Source organism: Lytechinus variegatus, chromosome 8 (genome assembly GCF_018143015.1).
Source record: "Lytechinus variegatus isolate NC3 chromosome 8, Lvar_3.0, whole genome shotgun sequence".
Lineage (NCBI taxonomy): Eukaryota > Metazoa > Echinodermata > Echinoidea > Temnopleuroida > Toxopneustidae > Lytechinus > Lytechinus variegatus.
Genome location: NC_054747.1, coordinates 5,338,500 through 5,362,949, shown reverse-complemented (window position 1 = coordinate 5,362,949; position 24,450 = coordinate 5,338,500). Strand labels below are relative to the sequence as shown.

General features: G+C 36.4%; 1 protein-coding gene across 1 annotated transcript in view; it reads right to left on the bottom strand.

Annotated features, from left to right (window-relative positions):
• LOC121419879 overlaps nucleotides 1-24,450 on the bottom strand; it is a 41,412-nt gene that overhangs the window by 6,466 nt on the left and 10,496 nt on the right. The window contains exons 3-13 of the mRNA XM_041614343.1: nucleotides 19,555-19,583; nucleotides 18,651-18,717; nucleotides 17,911-18,046; nucleotides 15,197-15,357; nucleotides 14,579-14,628; nucleotides 11,490-12,225; nucleotides 10,453-10,484; nucleotides 8,624-8,672; nucleotides 7,217-7,352; nucleotides 3,985-4,148; nucleotides 733-916 (exon numbers count right to left, since the gene is read on the bottom strand). Coding sequence (XP_041470277.1) covers nucleotides 733-916; nucleotides 3,985-4,148; nucleotides 7,217-7,352; nucleotides 8,624-8,672; nucleotides 10,453-10,484; nucleotides 11,490-12,225; nucleotides 14,579-14,628; nucleotides 15,197-15,357; nucleotides 17,911-18,046; nucleotides 18,651-18,717; nucleotides 19,555-19,583 — 1,744 coding nt within the window. The remainder of the gene's footprint in view (nucleotides 1-732; nucleotides 917-3,984; nucleotides 4,149-7,216; nucleotides 7,353-8,623; nucleotides 8,673-10,452; nucleotides 10,485-11,489; nucleotides 12,226-14,578; nucleotides 14,629-15,196; nucleotides 15,358-17,910; nucleotides 18,047-18,650; nucleotides 18,718-19,554; nucleotides 19,584-24,450) is intronic.

Here is a 24,450-nt window from a genome sequence, read left to right as displayed (position 1 = left end):
TATGCACAAAAATATGAAATAAATATTTGCATGAACGTAACCTAGACAATGTAATAGCATATAATTTACATTTAGATAATCTGCTCTGAAGTATGGAAAAAATATTTGTATGAACATAACTAAGTCAAAGTCGTAGCTCATAATTCAGATAATCTGCTCTGAAAAAGTCACTTCTACATGCATGTCTACCTAGGCTATTATTCTATCCAACTTGGCAGTTGTTGAATTATGTAATATTGAGTGTATTTGGGATTATTAAACATCTATGACAAGAAGAACTAAATCTCAGTCGGTGAACCTTCTACCTATCCAAGTCTGTGTTATATTCAAAGACACCCTGACAAGCATAAGTGGTGAAATTCCTTTGTGATGTCACTATAACCTTGCTAGAGTAAAATGGCTTCAGATGTGGTACTTGAAGCAATTAATCACTTATTGATCTTACTGACAAGCCAAACTATCCCCTTCTCTGCAAGCTATTGGATGGATATCTTCTCAGCTTTGCTTTAGAAAGATAGTGTCATCAATTAGCCTGGAAAGTGTTATTTAGCCCATCACATTTACCTGGGTAAGGTTTCACAAAGCTGTAAAGTTATGCATGAATTTACCCATGACTGGAATATGTTCACAGGTGCCAAATCGGGTTAATAGAGATATATCACAAGTTATTTGTAAAAGTCATTCGTAACTCTCAGACAGCTTTAAGAAACACCCACCAGCAATGATACTTACTGATTAAGAACCTCCTTCTTGGTAACCAAATCTAATCCACCGGCCCACTTTAGCATCCTTTTTACTTTTTTACCACTTTCTCTTGGGGAAGAATCTTCACTAAACCCTGCTCTCTTTCTCATCATTCTAAGATGTTTCACAAACGCACTGACGAGCTCTTCACCATGGCTAGTATTTGGTATCCCTGCGTATGGAAGATAAATGCAAAGTGAGTTGTTGCAATTATTTGTGGAGCGTTGTGGCCCAGTGGATTAGTCTTCGGACTTTGAAACAGAGGGTCGTGGGTTCGAATCCCAACCATGGTGTAATTTCCTTCAGCAAGAAAATGATCCACAATGTGCTGCACTCAACCCAGGTGAGGTAAATGGTAACAGTAGGAAGTAATTCCTTAAGAAGCTGTGTGCGCTCTGAACGCCTAGCTTAGCCGGGTAATATAGGAGCGCCTTGAGCACCTAACAAGGTGGATATGTGCGCAAAATAAATACCCTATATTATTATTTATGAGCAAGCAGTTTGTAATAGGTCCGGATGCCGGTCAGTTCTACTCATTGGACCTGAAAGGAAGCCCAGTGGTTGTTTCATAAAGCTGTTAGTAAGTTAAGAGCGACTTTAAGAACAACTGGTGAACCTTTCTTACATGCTAGATAATCAACAATGAACATTTAATGGTGAATATCGTTACAACAAGAAAGGATCACCAGTTGGTCTTAAAAAGTCAATCTTGACTTACGAAAAGCTGTATGAAACAGCCCCCAGAACCTTGAAAGCACCAAAAGCCTAAAATAAGGCAATAGCCTGACGATTGGTATCTTTGTCCTTCTCCAATATGCATTTTTTTATAAGTCCCTTCATGCAGTATGTACACATAAAAAAAAATTGAGGAGCTTTCATTATCACTAACTGACCCTATCCCCCCATCCCCTCTGTTACAGCAACCAAACATTCTGGGGGATGTGGAGGGGCTAGTTGCTTCAGATTTCATTCTATGATGATTTCAGTTCTAACTTTGATATCAAACTTATGGGGTGTTGCAAGAAACTTGCGATGAACGCAAATCGAACGCAACTCCAGAAATTGAGCGCAAGTCTTCCGATTAGATGCAAATCTGTAATTGAACGTAAGCAACGCTCCACACTGTTGCAAGAATAAGATGCGTTTGATCAATTGAACGTAGATCAAGCGCAAGTTTTGCAATCAATTGCAACTCAACTTTCTGGCAACGACCCATTAGTCTATTACGAGGATGCTCAGTGTGACGAAGATTCAGCTTCAAAATTCAATCCAATCATTTCATACAACCATTATTTTTTTTGCGATTGTAAATGATTTTTATGTTGATTTTCAATGTAGCCATGATATTAATTCAACTCAATTTTCAACAGTGCTGTATCATTATTATCGTAGAGAGTTGATTGATTAGCTTCAATCAAAATTATTTCATTCAGGGACTAAACAAAATCCTTCAATGGGAGTGGTGAAATATTCATTCGGACATTTTTGTCCCTTTCTAAAGGCCACCGCACACCTTACGACCCGACTGTTCAGCAACTGGCTTGCAACTGAGTGAGGGGAGATGAATCGGAAGGTGGTCATAAGCCTCTACACCGCACACCTTGCGATCCGACTACCACGCTGTCTGCGACTCACGTATGCGCTTTTTGCCATACCAACTGAGAAAATGCGCTTACTACTGCGTATGCGCATTGTTTATCATATACGCGTCGCACAACTTGCAGTCTGATTGGCGGGAAGTTGGATGGAGCTTGCGATCCAATCATAAGGATTCGAAATGTCAAATCCTTTCGATTTTCTTTGCGACTTGTCTCTGACCGGTCTGCGACCATCAAGCTGACAAGAGCTGTGACGTCACATCTCCCATCACTCAGTCGGGTCATTAGGTGTGCCGTGGCCTTTCCTGATTATCAACATCATTAAAAATGAACAGAAACTGCCAAGGCGACTCTTTTTTGAAGGAGACATACTACCTCAACAGGTTTAAGGGATGGTCCGGGCTGAAAATAAATATCTTAATACAAAGAGAAGAATTCACTGAGTAAAATGCCGAAAATTTAATTTCATTAAAATCAGATAACAAATAATAAAGTTATTGAAGTTTAAAGTTCAGCAATATTTTGTGAAAAATATTGTCATGAATATTCATTTGGTGGGCTGATGATGTCAGATCCCCACTTTCCATTTTACATTAAATGTTATTAAATAAAATCATGATTTTTTTCATAATTTCATACTTGTGTGAATAATACGTATATGTGTGTGAATAATACGTATATGTTTCCCTTGTGTGAATAATAAGTTGCAGGATTAAATATCTAATGCATTAAATCAGTTGTCAATCCAATTTTTCTTATTCTTGGAGGAAAAAATTTGAATAAACCTGATTTCATATAATAAACTAAAGAAGCTTGGCGGGTCGCGCAGCCGAGCACATGTATCCCTCGAACCCATCCCATTATCCGTCATAGCGATATATAGAGCTCACACGGAAATTTGACAAAAAAATACAATTATCATGGCAACAATGACCCTAGCATACAGGTCCCCTAAGTCCATTTACCATCCAAGTTTGGTTGAAAAGTGACTTACGGTTGCAGAGTTAGGTGTCATAAGCGAGTCTTGCATGTAAACTTTAACGTTGACCTGAAAATGACCTTTGACCTTACCATTTGACCTCCGACTGCAGCATAACATGCAGGTACCCCAAATCCATCTACCATTCAAGTTTGGTTGAAAAGTGACTTATGGTTGCAGAGTTACTGTAGGTGTCATAAGAGAGTCTTGCATGTAAACTTTAACATTGACCTGAAAATGACCTTTGACCTTACCATGTGACCTCCATCCACACCAAAATCAATAGGCTTCTTCGCTATACCATACTCAACCTTCATGCCAAATTTGAAGACGATTTGAGAAGAAATGCAGCTGATAGAGCGCTCACAAGGAAATCTCTGCGGCGGACGCGGTGGCGGCGCGACGAAGCCAAATCCATAGTATCCTCCGAACTCTGTTCGGGGGATACAAATACAAAAGAACAAGTGGGGATGTGACATCATCAGCCCACCTAATGAATATTCATGACGACTGTTTTCACAAAATATTGCTAAACTTTAAAATTCAACAAATTGGTTATTTGTTATCCGATTTTGATAAAATTTTCAGCATTTTTCTCAGTGAATTCTAATCTAATTATTAAGCTTTAAATACTTTCAGCCTGGACCACCCCTTTAAGCTTACCTTTAGCTTTAGCTATCAAAGCTTTCATATCATACGATCCACGTTGTTTCCCATGGACATATACTAAATGTCCATCAATTCTCTGGACTAAAACAGGACAAAGAGGACATTGTAACAGCGGTTTCTGCTTTCTAGTCTGGCTCTTCTGATGGTGGATGGGATATCTACGGCAGGAAAGAAATTAATCAACAATTGCTTTAGAAGGCTACACATCAAAATTAACCCTTATTAAACTGGGGGGGGGGAATTTGACCCCTCCTCCCCTTGACAAATTTCATTGTTACGCCGTCGCAAAGTTTTTAGATCGCGCCGCTCTATGACTCTTTACTTTCAAGTCTTTCGCTTTTTTTGAGACCAAAATTGCAACGCCCGGGGAAGTGTTTCTGAAATTACCCAACATTTTGTAAAAGCATACATGTCACACCCGAAATTGCTCAAAAACGTGATTCCGTGTACAAAGTCAATGCAAATTAAGTTTTTCAACCGAAAATCATAGATGTCTGATTATTTTTAATTTTGTTGGTTTGAACGGATTTATTTTATGCTATTTATGATTGCAGAAGGGTCCCTGACATTCATTGGAAAAAAACAATAAAAAACAAAAGTTTGAAAAAACAAAGAAATACATAAGAATTCGAAAAACAAAATACATAAGAAATTAATCATATTTTTGCAATTTTTTTTAGATATTTGTTAGAAATGTAATCATTGATATTCCAACCAAAAATTAGCATTCTACTAGCTGTATAAATAGAGTTAAAGGCAAATACATACACAAAAAATAAAAGTTAGGGCAAATTTCATACGCTTACATGTATTTGCATAATTAATTAATTAAAAATACAAAGAATGAGTTTTTCAAAAATTTTACCATACAGTCTTGTGGTTTACATCCAGGTCTACATGCGTGCAAATTTTCGCGGCGATCGCGTGATCAGCGGCCAAGATCTCTTTAAGAGATATTACCCAAAAGATTTCCAAAGAGTCCCTTTCAGGAAAAGCTCTTTTTACATGAAAAAATGAACACCTTGATATCTAAATAATAAACTGTTAAAATGAACACGTTAAAATGATCTTTCCAGATATTTAGAACAGATAATTTTGTTTTTTTTTGTGATTTAAACATAGTCTCAAAGAGATGTCCAGGGAAACGAGTTAAACCTGTCAAGCAAGATTGTATAAATCTAAATGACTTTAATGGGTTGAACTTGTCACTATCTACTGATCGACACTAGTACTTGATTGAATATAAAACTGGGTTCCGAAAGACACTTATGAAGCTTCATAAGCGCACTGCACAAATTCCACTAAGTCAAAATGAGCAAAATTTTGACACAGGCTAGCTTCAATAATCTTAACTAAGAACATGTCAATAATTAAGATATTGGTTTAATATAAAGAGGCTCTAGCCCCTCAGATGTCACAAAATAGCCAAAGAAAGACTGAAAATGAGGTGGGATCAAATAAACTTACCAGTTTATTGAATGACCATCGGCATGTGATTGCCTCAATAACTAAGAAGTTAAGGAAGGTAAATTTAACATTTTAAACACACCCATTGGCCCGAATTCACAATGGTGGTTTCATTTAAAGAACCACCATTTTTCACAACCATGGTTTCAATTGAAACCAAAGTTTGTGAATCGCAAAATCAGTAAAACCCATGGTTGAAACTATGGTCTTTGCAAAAACCACCTTTGCGAATTCCGGCCATTGAGTTCAAACAAGCATAATAAATGAATGGACTCATTGGTCAATTGGTGAAATCTTTTTTTCATTGGTCTTCTTTTGTCATTTTGTGAAAGTTTGGATTCTAGAAACATTGATTTGAGGGGCTAGAGCCTCTTTATGATATAACCAATCTCTTAATTATTGACATGTGCTTAGTAAAGATTATTGAAGCTAGCATGTGTTAAGACCAAAAGACGTTAAAAGATGGGAGTTGCTGCTACCCTGTTTGGCGTTCAACAATTGAGGGATAGAGCCTCGTCAATCTGGCGCTGCACGGTGGCTGCCGGGCCCACGATCAATTGGGCAAACAAATTTTCGGAGTATTTCATTTCATGTCTATTTCGAACAATAAATTATGGATTTTCATTTTCATTTTCAAAATATTGTTCATTTTGACTTAGTGGAATTAGGGTTGCGTGCTTGTGAAGTTTTGATAGGTTCCTTTTAGATGACATTCAGTGAGAGCTTCAAGGAGAAAACAATTTCATTTATTTATTTGTCCATTAAAACGGATAATTGTATAACTTGACAATTCTTGCAACAAAAATAAAATTCACAGAATAACATAACAACAATGAACATACGTCCGGTAACATATTAAACATGAACATGAACATAATCATTGTGATTGTACTGAGTTCTAAAATACATGTAATGTATACATGAATTAAAATTGATGACTTTGCTGGCATAGTTATTGAGCATTTATTTGTTTATTCAGTTATTTATTCATTCATTTTATTATATGTTGATATTTTTTTTATGTTTTTATGGTATAAACATTGTGAATATGTATTAAACATTATTTATTTTCTTCATTCTGAAAGTAATATCAATTAAAGCTGTAGCTAAATCTTGGTTTTACATATTTCAATACTTCCTCCTTTCAAGTTAAGACATGCAGTCACGGGCAGGGGGGGTACAGTGAGAGATAAAAGGGACATACATGTATCTTCCCAACTTTCTCATCTCTAAAACTCTACAATTACTATTGACATGTAAGTTGCAGAGTTGTCTGCTACATTTTTCTCTTTGTTTCTACAGATAAACCACACTCCTTATTCTACTGTATTTCATTGACAACTCTTATGGAGAAAAGGATGAACGAATTAATGTTTGAAGTTTGGGTTTCACTCAAACATGAGATGAGCATACTGTACAATCTCAACAAAACTTCCAAGCATTTTGTATAAAAACATCTTGTACCTTGTCTTGCATTTAATTTTGTACCTTCAAAATTTACCAGTGCAAATAATGATGGAAGAACCACTCTCTCAGATATGCTAATTTTCAAAAGTTTATTTTTTGAAGACATAATAAATATAGGGGGCCATTCACATAGCCCTGGTGATAATGAAATTTGTCAAAAAGTTCATCACATTTCTCACTCCTCGTCTGATTTTTTACCAAAATTGCACCAACGTTTTTTTTTTTGTTGCTTTCACTTTCATCACGGCAAATACTACAGCTGTATCTCCCCTCAAACAATACTATGACTCACTCTCTTAGCATCTTCTGACGATACTCATTTTTTTCACGCCGTGAAAGATTTTTATGCCTTCTGATGACATGCATAGACATGTTGTTGATTTTTTCACCGCACAAAAGGCATACCCGTTGTATCCTCTTGCATTTGCCTGTCATTTGAATCGGAAGAAAAATAAGAAAAATTTATGTTACTGTAAGTGTGTTAATCCATTGAACATGATTTATCATCATGTCCCGTAATTAGGGTTTGGTAAATCTATATAAAAGCTATGTAGAAGATAGTTTAAGATCCAGGGCGGTATTCTGGGGTCATTTTATCTATAAAACATTTTTATTTTACCTTTTAAAATGAAATTGGTATTCTGAGATGACATTTCATCTCTCAGATAAAATCTATTGTTTATCTTGCATATCTATGATACGCAAGAGAGCAGTGGCTGCATAGACATACCCATCACGTATCTCGACATTGCAACGTGGGTGATGTGCTTACGCCAAGTTACTTTGAAAAAAAAAAAACTTAAGAGGGTAGCGGCTATTTTTTCTCCGTGACATGGATTTCGTCAATATTTCTAGGTGAATTAACTCCAAATGTTGGCATGAAAATTAAGAAAAATTATATATTCATTGAGAACAATATATCAAAGTTATTCCTGTACAATCAGGATGTATTTCATAAGACTTTTCTCGACAAATATTGTCTTTGAAATGATGCTTGAAAAGATGTGATATAGAGTATAGACTTCGAAAAAAAGATGAGTATAAAATGTAATGTAAAGTCTACATGTAGCTGACCAATAAGACTAACTGTGTAAATTTGCAATTAGCTATTTCTCTCTAATTCATGAGGGATTAACCATGTAAAGTCTATTCATACATGTACATGTAGACCTAATCATAAATGAAGCGAATTGATACAGGTATGTCTAAAGGCCACCGCACACCTTACGACTGTTCTCGATCCGATTTTAGAACTAATCGCATTTAGCTCATTTATAAAAAAATGTGAATGAAACCTATCATTTTATTTGAGGCTAAAATTAATTGAAAGAACACTAATATAACCATGTTTGCAGATTGCAAGCCTTTATTTTGGAGTAGAGGCCAAATTAGTTTCAAATCGAAGCCAATCATATGACTGCTATGATGTCATTACGACGAGATATTAAATTCACTTTTATTCTAAGAAGGATGATAGCATAGTCACAGATTTGAATATAAGTATTTGTAAGATGATTTAGAGCATTACACAGTAAGATATTCCAAGTCTCAATATTAGCATCGAATTCTACTACATTTTTTCCTGAAATCGGGTCGCAGACCAATTGCAAGGTGTGCGTTCACCTTAATGGTTCTTGATCAATCAATCTTAAGGATAAAAATCCCTGTTCATAATATCAAAGCAAAGGAAAATTTTTACCTTTGTCTTTTACTTGAACTTCTTCCCGGGGAACATCATGCACAAAGAGCTGCAGTCGAAAAAAATATATATATATTTATTATCTATTTTGGTTTTCATATCATCAAAATATTTCCACTTCATTTTCATCCATATATTTTGTATGATTTTAATTTGGAAACAGCTCATTATATTTTAGGAATGATTTTATACATACATTTTAATCTGTGTAATTTCATTATCTAATAATAGTCACATACGATTTTACTGTGCACTGCAGACTGCCCAGGCCAATTGAAGAGCATTGCAAAATTTGATATGAAATATAAAAACAGAGAAATCTGTCCAAGATCCCCCTACACAAAGGAGTTTAAAAAATAATAAACAAATTAAAGTAAAGTGAAAACAAAAGTAAAGATTTTTAATTGGTAAACAGAAAAAAAATGCGATTACATTAAAAATGCATCAAAGAATGATGTCAAACACATTATGAATACTGCGAGCGCTGCTAGTGCTCACAGAGTCGGCACTGGTTAAAGTTAAAAACGATATTATGTTTTCCCTTGACTGTAACAGAGTTGTTTTGATAGCACTTTTAGATTTATCTGCTGCTTTTGACACGATTGACCACAAAATTCTTTTATCTCGTCTTTACAGCAGAATACTAGTAGGTGTGAGATCTACAGGTTTGTCATGGTTTGAGTCATACCTCACAGGATGGTCCTCCAGAGTTAACATTACTGGTGAACTATCTCAACCCACTAACCTTGACTTTGGTCTTCCTCAAGGTTCGGTAGTAGGCCCCATTGGGTTATACCCCCTACAAGTTGGTAACATTATTATACATCATTGTATCAGCTACCATCTTTATGCCGATGACACCCAATTGTATATTTCATTCCATCCGAAAATCCCAGGAGATTTAGTTGTTGCTATGTTTCGACTTCAGAACTGTATTTTAGATATTAGAAACTGGATGACAGTTAATAAATTAAAGTTAAATGACTCAAAAAACAGAATTCTTCATAGCAGCATCTCCACACAACCTACGCAATCTGCCAGAGCTAAAGTTAATAGTCGGCGATACATCCATAAGCCCTTCAGTTAACTTTTAAAAATCTTGATGTAATTTTTGATAGATAAATGTCAATGGTAGACCGTGTTTCTCAAATATGCACTACTGTAAGTTTTCATTTGAGGAATATTTCTCGAATTGGAAGATATATTACTCAATCTGCCTGTAACAATGCAATTCGTTCTCTAGTTCTGTCCCGTTTAGATTACTGTAATGGTCTTCTCTCTAACATTCCTGTTACTCAAGTAGATCGCATTCAAAGGCTTCAAAATTGGGCAGCTTGAATAATCTATCAAGTAACAAGATTTCACTTCTCTAAACCACTCCTTGAATCATTACATTGGCTTCCCATTCAACATCGTATACTTTTTAAGTTACTTTTGTTAGTTTTTAAGTCTCTGAATAAGCAGGAACCTTTATATCTGCGTGATTGTTTGACCCTATACACCCCTTGCAGGAATGTACGAGCCTCCAGTGACCCATTCCATCTCACATATAAAATCACTAATAAACTGGCTGGAGATAGGACTTTTACCATAACCGCTTCAAAATATTGGAATCGCTTACCTTTTACTCTTAGACAATCACCATCTGTTCCTTCATTTAAAAAGGGACTTAAAACCTTTCTCTTTTCCAATCCAGATTTTAAGGATTGTAAGGTTTCATTTGTATAGTTGTAACAATTTCTATTTTCTTGTTGTAAGCGCTTTGGGCCATTCTGGGAAAAGCGCAGTATATAAATGATAATAATAATAATAATTACAGTTATTAATACCTGTGGGACTTGGGAAGGGTGATCTTCCTCATCTGTGAAGAAAACATTAAAAGTATTAATATGTTCAATTACCAAAGTATTTTACTGTCATATTCAGGTAAGAAAGAATCAACTCCAATTAAATCCAGAGGAATTATAAAGGTTAATTAGTCTACAGCAACTTTGTCTACCTTTCATTTCGCGCGATCTAACATCCGCTATCAACATATTGGCTATACTAACGATTTGGTCGAAATGCAAATTAGTCCATTTGGGTCAATTTAATCAGGACAATGAGCTGCTTCGAAAGATTATCCATATATTGCGGACCCGACTCAAATTTATGCGAGCAAAATTAAGAAATTTAATCAAAAAACTCTATCAGCTTCTAACCATTTCATCCAGTATCACATTGATCTAACTCCACTTTGCCTATATAAGATGCACTGTTTTTTAACCATGATTTCATATGACACAGTGACAAAGACAAAGTGGAAGTCAGACCATCGGAATATTAGATTACATGCGAGTTTGTCCAAGCAGGTTATAGACCTAATTGATAGACCAAGTAGCTAGCTATAATGGTGTTACGTAACTAATCAGACCACTAAAGAAGTGACTATCATACCTAATTTATAGTAGACCAAGTATCTTTAATGGCGATAGGTAACTTGTCAAAATTCTGTCTTTTTACATGAATCCCAATACAAGGGCACTAAATGTCTTTTCATGGCAGCTTTCCTGCATTTCACATTGTTTTGTCTTTGATGAAAGGACTGGTCATGAAAGGCTGCTTGCGAGAACTCCCGCGCAATAGACGTGGCTTTGACTTACCATAGAGGTAAGAGAGTCTTGTTTATCATGTGATTTCTAAAAATAATAATAATAATAGCATATTCACCCAGGGTAGCCACTTCAGTTCCGAAAACTGTTCTCCCAGCGGGCCCTGCTATTATTACTATTTTAGGATGGCATACAGATATCTTGGATTCCCCTCCCCATCCCCGCTTTCCTCTCCCTAACTCTCTCTCCCAAGTAAGTAGGATTAATATACATACCTTTTGCCTCTTCAATCCTGTCTTCTTGAGAAAGATGTTTGTCCAATCCATCTCCCCCTGTTTGATCTTTTGAAGTTATGTCTGTTTGATCTTTTCTGGGGCTGTATTGTTTGGTTTTTTCTCTTCCTTCCGTCCCAACTATTGTCCTATCCGCCTCCATCCCATCTTCTTCTGTTCTATTCGCTCCAGTCCAGTCCGCCTCCATCCCAACTTCTTCTGTTCTATTCGCTTCAGTCCCGTCCACTTCCGTCCCATCTTCTTCTGTTCTATTCGCTTCAGTCCCGTCCGCTTCCGACCCACCTTCTGTTCTATTCGCTTCAGTCCCGTCCACTTCCGTCCCATCTTCTTCTGTTCTATTCGCTTCAGTCCCGTCCGCTTCCGACCCACCTTCTGTTCTATTCGCTTCAGTCCCGCCCACTTCCGTCCCATCTTCTTCTGTTCTATTCGCTTCAGTCCCGTCTGCTTCAGACCCATCTTTTTCTGTTCTATTCGCTTCAGTCCCGTCCACTTCCGTCCCATCTTCTTCTGTTCTATTCGCTTCAGTCCCGTCCACTTGCGTCCCATCTTCTTCTGTTCTATTCGCTTCAGTCCCATCCACATCCGTCCCATCTTCTTCTGTTTGGTCCTCTTCCATGTCTTCTCTAGATGTCTCCTCTGCTGGTCTCGAATCTCCCTCTTCTCCTACATGTAACTCATTTGATGTTGGTTCTTGCGTGATATTCTTCTTATGATACTTCTGAGTAAAAAAAAAAGAAAGAAATCAGGGTAAAGTGTTTTAAATGACAATTAATTGCTTTGAGCAAAAATTATAAAACCAAATTATCCTTATCATACCAATAATATTAATAGAGATCATGTGATAATACCCAACTCTGCATGTATATGTTTAGTTTAGTGAACGTCTCACTTCTCTTGTTTCTGCTATTCAGGCGAGGAAATAACCATGATTAAAATTCCAGGATAGTCTGTGTTATTATTTATTCGGCAAATAATACATTTCAGTGTAAACAATACAAAATAAGAACTATCAACCATTGGGACGCCAGGGACAGAAAAAGTTAACTTAATTACTGTAGCATGAAGCCTCCTGTCCCAATTCCAGTGGTTGATTTACAATATAAATTTACAACTAAACAATAATAAAGTACTTGTAATATAAAGGGGTGTAGCATGCAACATGAATGATCAAAAACAAACTTGATTATCCTTATGGCCAAGTTTAATAAATTAGGTAAATATACTTTCTAAGTTATGCTGTCATTTCAAAAACTTAACCTTCGGTTAAGATTTGGTGTTGACGCCGCCACCGCCGTCGGAAAAGCGGCGCCTATAGTCTCACTCTGCTTCGCAGGCAAGACAAAAACTGTTGCAGGCGGTCGTAAACTGGTCGTACGTCAATTGTGAAAGGGGCTTTATTTATTCTCAACTCCTATTTTGTAACACCGAGGAAAGGTCGTATACATGCGAATGCAACGGTAGTGTAATATTGTAAGCCGTGTTGCGATTGGTCTTACAACAGTCTTATGGCCTTTAAACATGTACCATCGCACCCAGTCGCAAGACCGGTCTCTACAGGTCGCGAGCACGTGTGCAAGTGTTGTATGACCTCCAGTTGACTAAATGCGACTACTTAGTAGTGCCACCTCTCACATCAAGTCGTACAACGTTGAACACTCACATGATGATCTTCTGAAAGATGGTACGACCTGATGCGAGTGAATCGATCGTATCTGATTGCGTTTGAATTCTGAACATGTTCAAAGTTCAGATGCGACCAGTCACGACCACCTCCAGTTTGTGCGATTGTCTATAACGACTGTGAGTGCTCACAAGACACCAAGAGATCGATCGAGCAATAAGAGCAAGTGGAATGCCTCTGGCGGTCTCACCTGCATCATGCGATTCAATAAAGCAGCAGTGTTGACTTTGAAAACTACTATAACTCGCACAAGACGTTCAGTGATACTTGGTTACTCTTTTTTCCACGTTTTATGAACTAGCCCAATACACTAACAGAGATATGATGGTAATTCAACAAATACCCCCAACGTGGCCAAATTTCACTGACCTTACATGACCTTTGACCTTCATCATGTGACCTGAAATTCCCACAGGATGTTCAGTGATACTTGATTACTCTTATGTCCATGTTCCAAGAGTCAGATCCATAAACTTTCAAAGTTATGATGGTAATTCAACAGATACCCCCATTATGGCCAAAGTTCATTGACCTTTGACCTTGGTCATGTGACCTAAAATACACACAGGATGTTCAGTGATACTTGATTACTCTTATGTCCAAGTTTTATGAACTAGACCAACATACTTTCAAAGTTATGATGGTAATTCAACAAATACCCCCAATTTGGCCAAAGTTCATTGACCCTAAATAACCTTTGAGCTTGGTCATGTGACGTGAATCTCAAGCAGGATGTTTAGTGATACTTGATTAAACTTATGTCCATGTTTCATGAACTAGGTCCATATATTTTCTAAGTTAAGACATTTCAAAAACTTAAACTTAGGTTAAGATTTTGATGTTGATTCCCCCCAACATGGTCTAAGTTCATTGACCCTAAATGACCTTTGACCTACACGAAACTCAGGCAAGATGTTCAGTAATATTTGATTAACCTTATGGCCAAGTTTCATGAACTAGGTCCATATATTTTCTAAGTTATGCTGTCATTTCAAAAACTTAATCATAGGTTAAGATTCGGTGTTGACGCCGCCGCCGTCGTCGGAAAAGCAGCGCCTATAGTCTCACTCTGCTATGCAGATGAGACAAAAATTGTTGCAGGCGGTTGTAAACAGGTCGTATGTCAGTCGTGAAAGGGGCTTAAGGTAATAAGTATGAGCAAAATAATGTGTATTAAATGTTAGTAAGTGCTGTGGATCCTTGTTATTTAATTAACCATCCTCATCCCAAAAACGGCAGTATATTTTATCAGGAGCCATACCACTTTTGAACCACCAGAAATACTGGGCTATTTTGACTAGCATGAGGGTTACTCACAAATCTGTGATAGAATTCTTTGAATTATCTCATTTTGCTAATTTATGCTTTTAGTTGATGAAACTAATTTTACCTTAAAAGATGATGTACTTTCACCAGCGGCAGCTCTCTCGCCCTCTAATTCTGGTGAGAAAAACAGGTAGAGCTACATCAACATACTGTCATACTTTGAAATGAATTTGCTTAATTAAAGCAGACATGAACCAATAGCGCCATCTCGAGTCCTAAACTACTCATACCTGGCCAGTTTCCTGACCCATAATTCTAGTGTAGTCTAGTACTACAAACCAATTTGAATGATAACATGCTAATGAACTACTCAATAAATTCATACCACTGTAATTATGTTAAACTTATAGGTCAATTTATTCTCTGTAGTATTCGTAGATATCTGAAAGCGTATATTTTAAGACTATGTATTTATAACACACAGTCAATGAGAGACCAAACACTTCACTCCCCTTTAAAGAGACTAGTTATTACAGAGGTGTCTATCTTTCTATTAAGTACCCAAAGATGTGTGCTTCATATAAAAATTACATGATCATTAAGAAGAATAAGAGTTGAAATGTTTAATGAATTGCAAACAAATTGAACTTATTGTGCTACAAGACTCTGTGGCCCCCCCCCCCCTCCCCTGTAAAATAAGCATGAGTCACTAAGTTGTTATATAAGAAAAATGGGATCATACCTTTTGCTTTTGTAATCAGAGCCTTCATTATTTTTGAGCCACGCTTCTTGCCATGGATCTTCACGATATGATTATCAATCCTTTGTGTGATTGCAGGACAAAGAGGGCATTTCCAAAGTTTCTTAATTATTTTGCCGCCATTTGCTTTCAGAACTGGTGTCCTTGAGGAAGAAAAAGAAGGACAAATTATATTAATTCTAATACAAATAATGGAAGGCAGTGGTATGAGATGCACTGGGAATAGTTTCTAAGGTAACAAAATGAAAATCCAAAAATGAAAATGAAAATCCATAGTTAATTGTTCAAAATGAAATCTGCAATATGAATACTCCACAAATTATTTTTGCCCTATTGATGGTGGGCCCGGCTGCCACTGTGTAGCGCCAGATCGGCGAAACTCTTGAATCGTTGAACGCCAAATAGAGAAGCAGCAACTCCCATCTTATAATGTCTTATATAATCGACAAAGCCAGGGCTTGAACTCTCAAACTCCCGCTTGTAAAGACAGATAGTCTATACTAACTGTGACAATTCAATGCTAGAGCAATATGATGTATATCTATTAAATGTTTTATAAGATAGTGATGTTGATCCTTGTTATTCATTATACCATGCTGCAATAAATCATCCTCATTATAATTCCATGACCAGTCAATTTAAGAAGTCATTAGAGCTCATGATTGGATAATTAGATAATAAATGACTGACGCATTTCAATTTTCATTGCAATCACTCGATAGACAACTGAGATTGATCACAACACCCCCCCTCCACCAGTCTTCTTAGGTGCCAAAATAGCCCAGTCTATTTTGGGTTAAGCCGTTGCTAAAAGGGAGTTACTGCAATAAATATAAACCTGCAACTGATTGCAAGTCAAATTAAGGTCCCAAAATCAAAAGAAAGTCCTTCATTTCAGTGCAAATTTGCAATTGATGAGTGGTCTGCTTCTTGCATCAAAATGTGTAAATTGATAAGCTTTAGTTAAAATTGATTTTTAAATCTGCATCAGTTATTTCTCATTGATTGCAAGTATTTTCTTGCAACAACCTCTAAGAGTCACACTTAAGATTCCCCATAGCAAGCAGGATGTATCACTGAATTGGTCAAATATGCTTTTCACACTGCATATATTTTCCTTAAGTTAACCCTGGGAAATTGGTGGAGCTAAGAGTCGGGGAGGGGAGGGGGCCTTAGCCCCACCAGTATCCAGGGGTTAAGCTTAGCCCTCTTCAATTTCACACGTTTTAGCAAAGTGGGTTCTCACGGTAAAAGTAATACCTTGGTCACATTTATTCTACGGCGGCCGTACGGCGAGTCGAAACCAGCCGTTTTAACATTTTTTGTACAGCTACATGTCGGTGGTTATAATAAAAATGAATAAAACGACTGTTTCCGACTCGCCGTACGGCCGCCGTAGAGCAAATGTGACCATGGTATTAGGTACTATCTGGCCCTGCATAAAAGCAGGTTTAGCCAGCATATTGCGTTGCTAAGAGATGCAGTGTGAAACAAAGGAAAAGTGGGGCAAAGCATTAGCAAATCACAGAAGTCGAAATTGTTGGTTAATCGTGCACTGTGTGGCAAAATCATCAATATTCATGAGCTGTGCGATAGTCCAGGATTATGGTGTTGACCCCGGCTAAGCAAATAGTATGGGGTTAAGAAAGACAGTATGAAACCAAAACAAGGCAAAAGCGATTTTGTGTCTCACCCACTTATGGAAATAACCAGAATTATCGTGATTTGCAAGGGCACGCAACAGAATTGTATCGAAACTTCCTTGTAATATGACTGGGATGGAATAACACTTGCCATAAGAGCCTTGCACGTAAACTTTAACGTTGACCTGAAAATGACCTTTGACCTTACCATATGACCTCCGACTGCAACATACCATGCAGGTCCCCCAAGTCCATCTACCATCCAAGTTTGGTTGAAAAGCACCTTACGGTTGCGGAGTTAGGTGTCATAAGAGTCTTGCATGTAAACTTTAACGTTGACCTGAAAATGACCTTTGACCTTACCATGTGACCTCCAACTGCAGCATAACATGCAGATCCCCCAAGTCCATATACCATCCAAGTTTGGTTGAAACGCACCTTACGGTTGTGGAGTTATGTGTCATTAGATTTGTGACGGACGACGGACGACATTTGGATCCCTACATGTAAGTCTCGCCTTCACCTCTAGTGGGCGAGACAAAAAAAAGATAGTATGGGGTTAAGGACAGTCCAGGGTTAAGGATGGGGTTAAGGAAATGCAGTGTGAAAAGCATAAAATAGCATGAGAAGCATACAACTGCATATCTGACCACATGTTAAAACCTGCGTATTTCCTGTTTGAGCAGGGGACAATTGCACAACCAACAATTGCACAACCTTTGTGTCGCTCATCTTTTAAGATATGCTGTATATGTGGGATATTTCTGAAATTTATGATAAACAAATAAAAGTGAGATTTTAAATCAAATTTTTATACAATTTTATGAGATACATCATTCTATAAACAATTTTTTTGTTGACTCTAATGGACAAATCAAATTTGTTTGCAGGTAATATGTTGAAAATGCGTTTCACACGGTCCATTGTATTAAATAGACGACACAAAAGACGGTTCTTGCGAAGATCATTTCATGGAATCAGCCCCAGGACTCATCTAAGTCGCACTTAATTTTTTTACCCTCCCCTCCCCCACCCCACCCAATAATAACTTACTCTCTGAGCATAATTTCACGGTATTCATGTCTCTCTTGTAGGGTCAGATTGGGATGCTTCCTGGTCATGTGCATATACATTCTAGGGGTCATAATCCCACACAAATAACATTTCCGTATCCTCCTTCTCTTCTTGCCTTGAAACAAAGTAAATAGAAGCAGAAAAGATCAAACAGACACTCAAACATACACAATAAATTGTGAATTGACAGCAACAATCATGGCATTGTCCAGAAAAAAAGGAATAACTAGGCGGTGAAGAGGATATCGACACATTGCACTCTTATAAAAACTTCACCCCTTCAAACTTCAAAATTTAACATTCCAAGTTCCCCAAGTTTTTCTGGGCAGATTATCTGAACCAATTTGCAATACCTGACCTGGGTTCATGCCATGGTTTTGAAGTCTGCAATGTATCAAAGTGCGTGTTAAACATAGAATTGCTGGGGAGGGGGGAACATAAGTTCATGTACAAATTTAATGCAAATTCTGCTTCAAACCAAAATTCACACCAGTACATGAAAATGATCATTATTCTTCCAAAAAAAGGAAATTTAAATTCTTTTATTCTAATTTTTTGTAATACCAAATTTGCTAGAATGGCCATAAATAGTGTTTAGACCAAAACTTCTAACAGTGTATGCTCCTTTAATAATAAAAAATTGCACCACAGGATGCTGGAACAAATTGTAAAAATCAAAATGACAAATTAATCATAGTGTCACCATGTAGCAGACTTACCCTCATGAGTATACCCAGCTGTATTATTACATGTAGTTCCCTGTCGATCTTGATCAATGACATCTGACTGTAAATGAAGAAAAAGGCATGATTTCATATACTGCATTTTTCATTGAATTTCATTTACATTTCAAGGACTTTTATCAAGGGGAAAACAAGATACTGTAATAATCCTGGAAGTGTTTCACAAAGAATTAAGTATGACTTAGTCAAACTTAAATGCTGATGCATACATGATGCAATGTGCGATGATCTTATTGATAGATACACATTAGTACCCGTCCTCAAGACACAATCTCACCTGACCAATGCGGTCAAACCTTTCTCACCGTACGCAACTCAGCATTTACATTGTAAGAGTGACTCTAACACCCCCAAGTTCAAATAACTGGCTTGAAGGAGGTACATGTATAAAGGAGCATATTGACCAAAATAGGTACACACTGGTTTAGATTAATAGACAATTGAGAACAATTAATTGTACAAATTAGCCCTAAATGATCAATTTTTATTCTTAATATTGGGATCATTTGTACATTTTCTGTTGTTTGCTAAGTTTCCTTTTACATATTACACATAAACACTTAAATTGATCAATATTGGAATGACAAACTGGGAATGTGGTCACAAAGCAGTATATAGTAGGGATTTCTTTTTTCTTCAATACAGTACTAAACAGGATATATATTTTAAACTCTTACACCATTGATTACCAGATTTCAGTAGTTTTCAAAGGTTTCGACCAGTCAAAACCTATATAATCGTACTTTGTTTTTTTATAAGTGGTGTGTCTGTTTGTGGTAAAATCATACATTGTAGATCACTGAGACATAAGAAGTGAGACAAAACAACAACATAAAATTATCCCAAGTCTAAGACAGAAGGATATTCTTTAAAGAATTACCTGCACTTGAGGGTTTGCACTCTCATAACCTATGAAATAAAATTTGAAGCAAATTATATTTGATAATTTATTTATTCCATTCTCATATTAAACATATTTACACAATTATGCATACGTGTATATATACAAATATTAAAATCAAAACAATAATGTAAAGAGAATGTTCATCATGTACAAAGATTGATAACAGAAAAAAAACCTTTGGAAAAGCCTGATATGGCTTTGCAAAATAAGAGTTCTCAATAAATGATGTATAATTCACATTAATATTTTAGAACATAAATTATACATCAGAAAGTTTTGAAAAAGTTAAACAACAAACGAGACAAATGTTAATACCTGCATTGTCTATAAGGCCCCCCCCCCCCGAAAAAAGCACATACTACGCCCGTCTGTAATGTGGAAAATCAATTTATTGGTCAAGCAAGAAAAGTGAGGTGGGGATTTCACCTTTGACCTTCTGACCTCAAAATCAATAGGATTGCTAGGAACTATGCTAGTATCATACACACCAAATTGTATGAGCCTAGCTTACGTTAAAGGGCAGGTCCAAGCTATTTGACTGTGACGTACGGGACATTTAGAGACTTTAAAGTTGTGTAACATAAAAATAAATGCACAACAGAGAATCTTTTATGGATTTTGGAAGGCCAGTCGTGCCCTCTTTATTCATGAAAAAAATTAGTGATCTGCAATTCCATTAACGATGTAATATTTTAATTAATATGCACTGTGACATACGGGACCAGACGAAAGCTGATTTTTTTGAAAAAATGTTTGTCATTAAAACTCTGTGAATTGGAATAATCTGGAAATCTCTCATTATCATGTTTTCATCTTGTATCTAATCAAGTTTCAATAGCCATGAATGAAATGATAGAACTTATTGGTGTTATTATGTAATAGCTCAAAATATAAAAAACCGCGCTGTGACGTATGGGACATGTGACGTACATGTACGGGACATTTGTCCATGTGTAAAACGAATGGGGAAAATGAAATTTCATCAAAATTTATAATTAAATTGATGCAAACCAAAGTAAGTTAACTTTTACATGGATTATAATGATTGATATATATATTTCTTTAATAGCACACACTGAAACAAAATACAGCAAACACTTCACGACCTTATAAATATTATGAAAGAGGTCTTGCAAATAATTCCATGTGTTAAACGAATGGGGAAATTGAAATTTCATAAAAATTTATAATTAACTGGATGTAAACCAAAGTAAGTTTTACACAGATTATCATGATTAATATATAAATTTCTATTATAGTATATGATTAAACAAAACATAAAAAACTTTATGACCTTATAATTATGAAAGATTGAATTAATGAATTAACTAATTAATAATAATTAATGTTATTCATTACAAAGAGTAACTTAATTATCAGCCCTTTAACCAATATTTAACCACTGATATAATATCATTTATTTCAATTTACATTATATTTGCTCCTTATTAAAAAATAACCCTAATTAGAATTACTTAGAAATCCTATGTATAAAGTATGGTGTGTCCCGTACATGTACGTCACACATTTGCCCTGTACGTCACAAAGATTCATTAGCTGATATAATTAAACAGGAAATTAATTCAGTAAATTCACTTTAATTTTTGGATGTATTGTAATATAAATTAGAACTCTCCAAAGTGTGAAGAAAACTGTTCAACTTTTTCTTAATTAGAATCTAAAAAAACATATGCTAAATTGTGACGTACGGGACACTGCCTGTTGGACACCACATAATTATCTTAATTAATTAATTTTCAAAATTATTTTTTTCTCAAATGTTTGTATGAACTTTAGTACTACAAGTCCCCACAGAAATATTTTCAAATATATAATTTGCATTATCTGCAGATCAAAAAATGTGATGTCCCGTACGTCACGCTAATTAATGATTTCTTGGAATCGTGACCTTGGTATTCATTAACTTTACGTTTTCAAAAGAAAAAAAATATAGGGCAAAAAAATTCAGCTATTATAAGCTTCAAAATGACATACAATATGTTAGATTAAAGCAAAGATTTATTTTTGGCTTCAGAGGGGACAATAGCTTGGACCTGCCCAAAATTAACATTATCGCGTTTACAAGGACTTCAGTAGGGTAACATGTCAGTGTGACCTTGACCTTTAACCTTTTGACCTCAAAATCAATAGGCTTCCTGGGATACATGCTAGTTACATACACACAAAATTATATGAGCTTGGATTAAGTAAAACTGAAGTTATCATGTTTACAAGGACTGCAGAAGGGTAAGATGAAAATGTCACTGTGACCTTGACCTTTGACATTATGACCTAAAAATCAAAAGGCTTCCTGGGATCCATGCTAGTATCATATACACCAAACTATATGAGCCTAGACTATTAAAGTTCAACTGAAGTTATTGCGTTTACAAGGACTGCAGAAGGGTACAATGAAAATAGGTCACTGTGAACTTGACCTTTGACTGAAGTTATCGCGTTTACAAGGAAAAGTTGACAGACAGACGGATAGACAGACACCAAGCATGATACCATAATATGTCCTATCTCGGACGGGTGTATAAAGGACGGGCATATAAAAATGAAATATTGTATACATGTAATTCAAACAATAAGCAAGTAGAATGCCTAGAGCTGGCGATCTCACCTGCATCAAGCAATATACATGTAGCAGCAGTGCTGACTTTGAAATCTACTATAACTCGCACAAGATGTTCAGTGATACTTGGTTACTCTTATGTCCACGTTTTATGAACCAGACCAATACACTTAAAGAGATATGATGGTAATTCAACAAATACCAGCAACATGGCCAAAGTTCATTGACCTTACATGACCTTTGACCTTGATCATGTGACCTGAAACTTGCACAGGATGTTCAGTGATACTTGATTACTCTCATGTCAAAGTTTCATGAATCAGATCCATAAACTTTCAAAGTTATGATGGTAATTCAACAGATACCCCCATTCGGCCAAAGTTCATTGACCTTTGACCTTGGTCATGTGACCTGAAATGGGCACATGATGTTCAGTGATACTTGATTACTCTTATGTCCAAGTTCAATGAACTAGTCCAATATACTTTCAAAGTTATGATGGTAATTCAACAGTCCTTACCCCCATTCGGCCATAGTTCATTGACCCTAAATGACCATTGACTTTAATCATGAGTTTCATGAATCAGATCCATTATGATGGTAATTCAACAGATACCCCCAATTCTGCCAAAGTTCATTGACCCTAAATGACCTTTGACCTTGGTCATGTAACGTGAAACTCATGCAGGATGTTCAGTGATACTTGATTAACTTTATGTCCCAGTTTCATGAACTAGGTCCATATATTTTCTAAGTTATGATGACATTTCAAAAACTTAACCTTAGGTTAAGATTTTGATGTTGATTCCCCGAACATGGTGTAAGTTCATTGACCCTAAATGACCTTTGACCTTGGTCATGTGACATGAAACTCAGGTAGGATGTTCAGTAATACTTGATTAACCTTATGGCCGCCAAGTTTCATAAACTAGGTCCATATACTTTCTAAGTTATGCTGTCAATTCAAAAACTTAACCTTTGGTTAAGATTTGGTGTTGACGCCGCCGCCGGAAAAGCAGCGCCTATAGTCTCACACTGCTATGCAGGTGAGACAAAAACAAAATACTTTCAGTGGGTGGACTTGACCTTTAATCCTGTCGGATACGCATTCACCTACATGTAACAGCTGGGTTGAGTGCAGGTCAATGTTGGTAAATTCCTTGCTTTAGAAAGAAACTACAGGTACATGTACATGTACATGTACACAATGGCTAGGATGTGAACTACCGTAATGATCACCAGTTTCAAAGGTCAGAGACAAATCCACTTGACCATAACACACCACAATACTTCATTAACATATTTCTCTCATATATTTTTTTCATACCTTTGTGACAAAGTCAACTTTTAAAGTTTTGAATTCCTACATATTTAACTCCATAGCATGCATTCAACGTGCAGAAAACCCTGTTTAGTCGAATAGACATTTTTCGAACCTAGAAATGCTCTTTCCGATGAACTTTTTTCTCGATTCGTGTTCACATGGGGTCCTAGAACAAATTCAGCTTGGTTGCCCAAACGGCAACTTTGGGCAATTTTGCTAATTTGCATAAATCCAACATGGCCGCCAGATACCAACTTAAAAAATTAAGTTTTGAGCCCCTTGCACGAAAATGATGAGGAATACCTCTTTTCAGGGGTTTTGTGGTGTGGAGAATCCATTTCTATTATTAATTTTGCCATATCTAAGTTCATCTTCAGGTCAAATTCAAGATGGCCACCGCCAGACGCAATCTTAAACAATTAACTTTGAACCCCTTGCCCCAGAATGATGAGTAATACCTCTTTGTAGGGGTTTTGTGGTGTGAAGAAACCAATTCTATTATTAATTTTGCCATATAAGGTCATCTTAAGGTCAAATCCAAGATGGCCACAATGCCTACGCCATTTTGATAAATTAACTTTTGAACCCTTTGCCCCAGAATGATCATCTATACCTCTTTCTAGGGGCCACCAGACGCCATCTTGAAAAATTAGATTTGAACCCCTTGCCCCAGAATGATGAGTAATACCTCTTTTTAGGCCTTTTGGGGTGTGCAGAATCTATTAATGTTATTAATTTTAGATTATAGGATCATCTTCAGGTTTAATTCAAGATGGCCACCAGATGTCACCTTGGAAACCTTAGCTTTTGAATCACTAATCCCAGAGTACTATATAACAACTTATAAGGGGTTCAGGTGGTGTTTCTGTAAGTTTTTCTCTTTTTCAATAGATGGTCTGCTTCAGGGTAAATGGCCCATAACATTTAGTAAGATGGCTCACAGGCCTAGAGTAAAAAATATATTTATTAC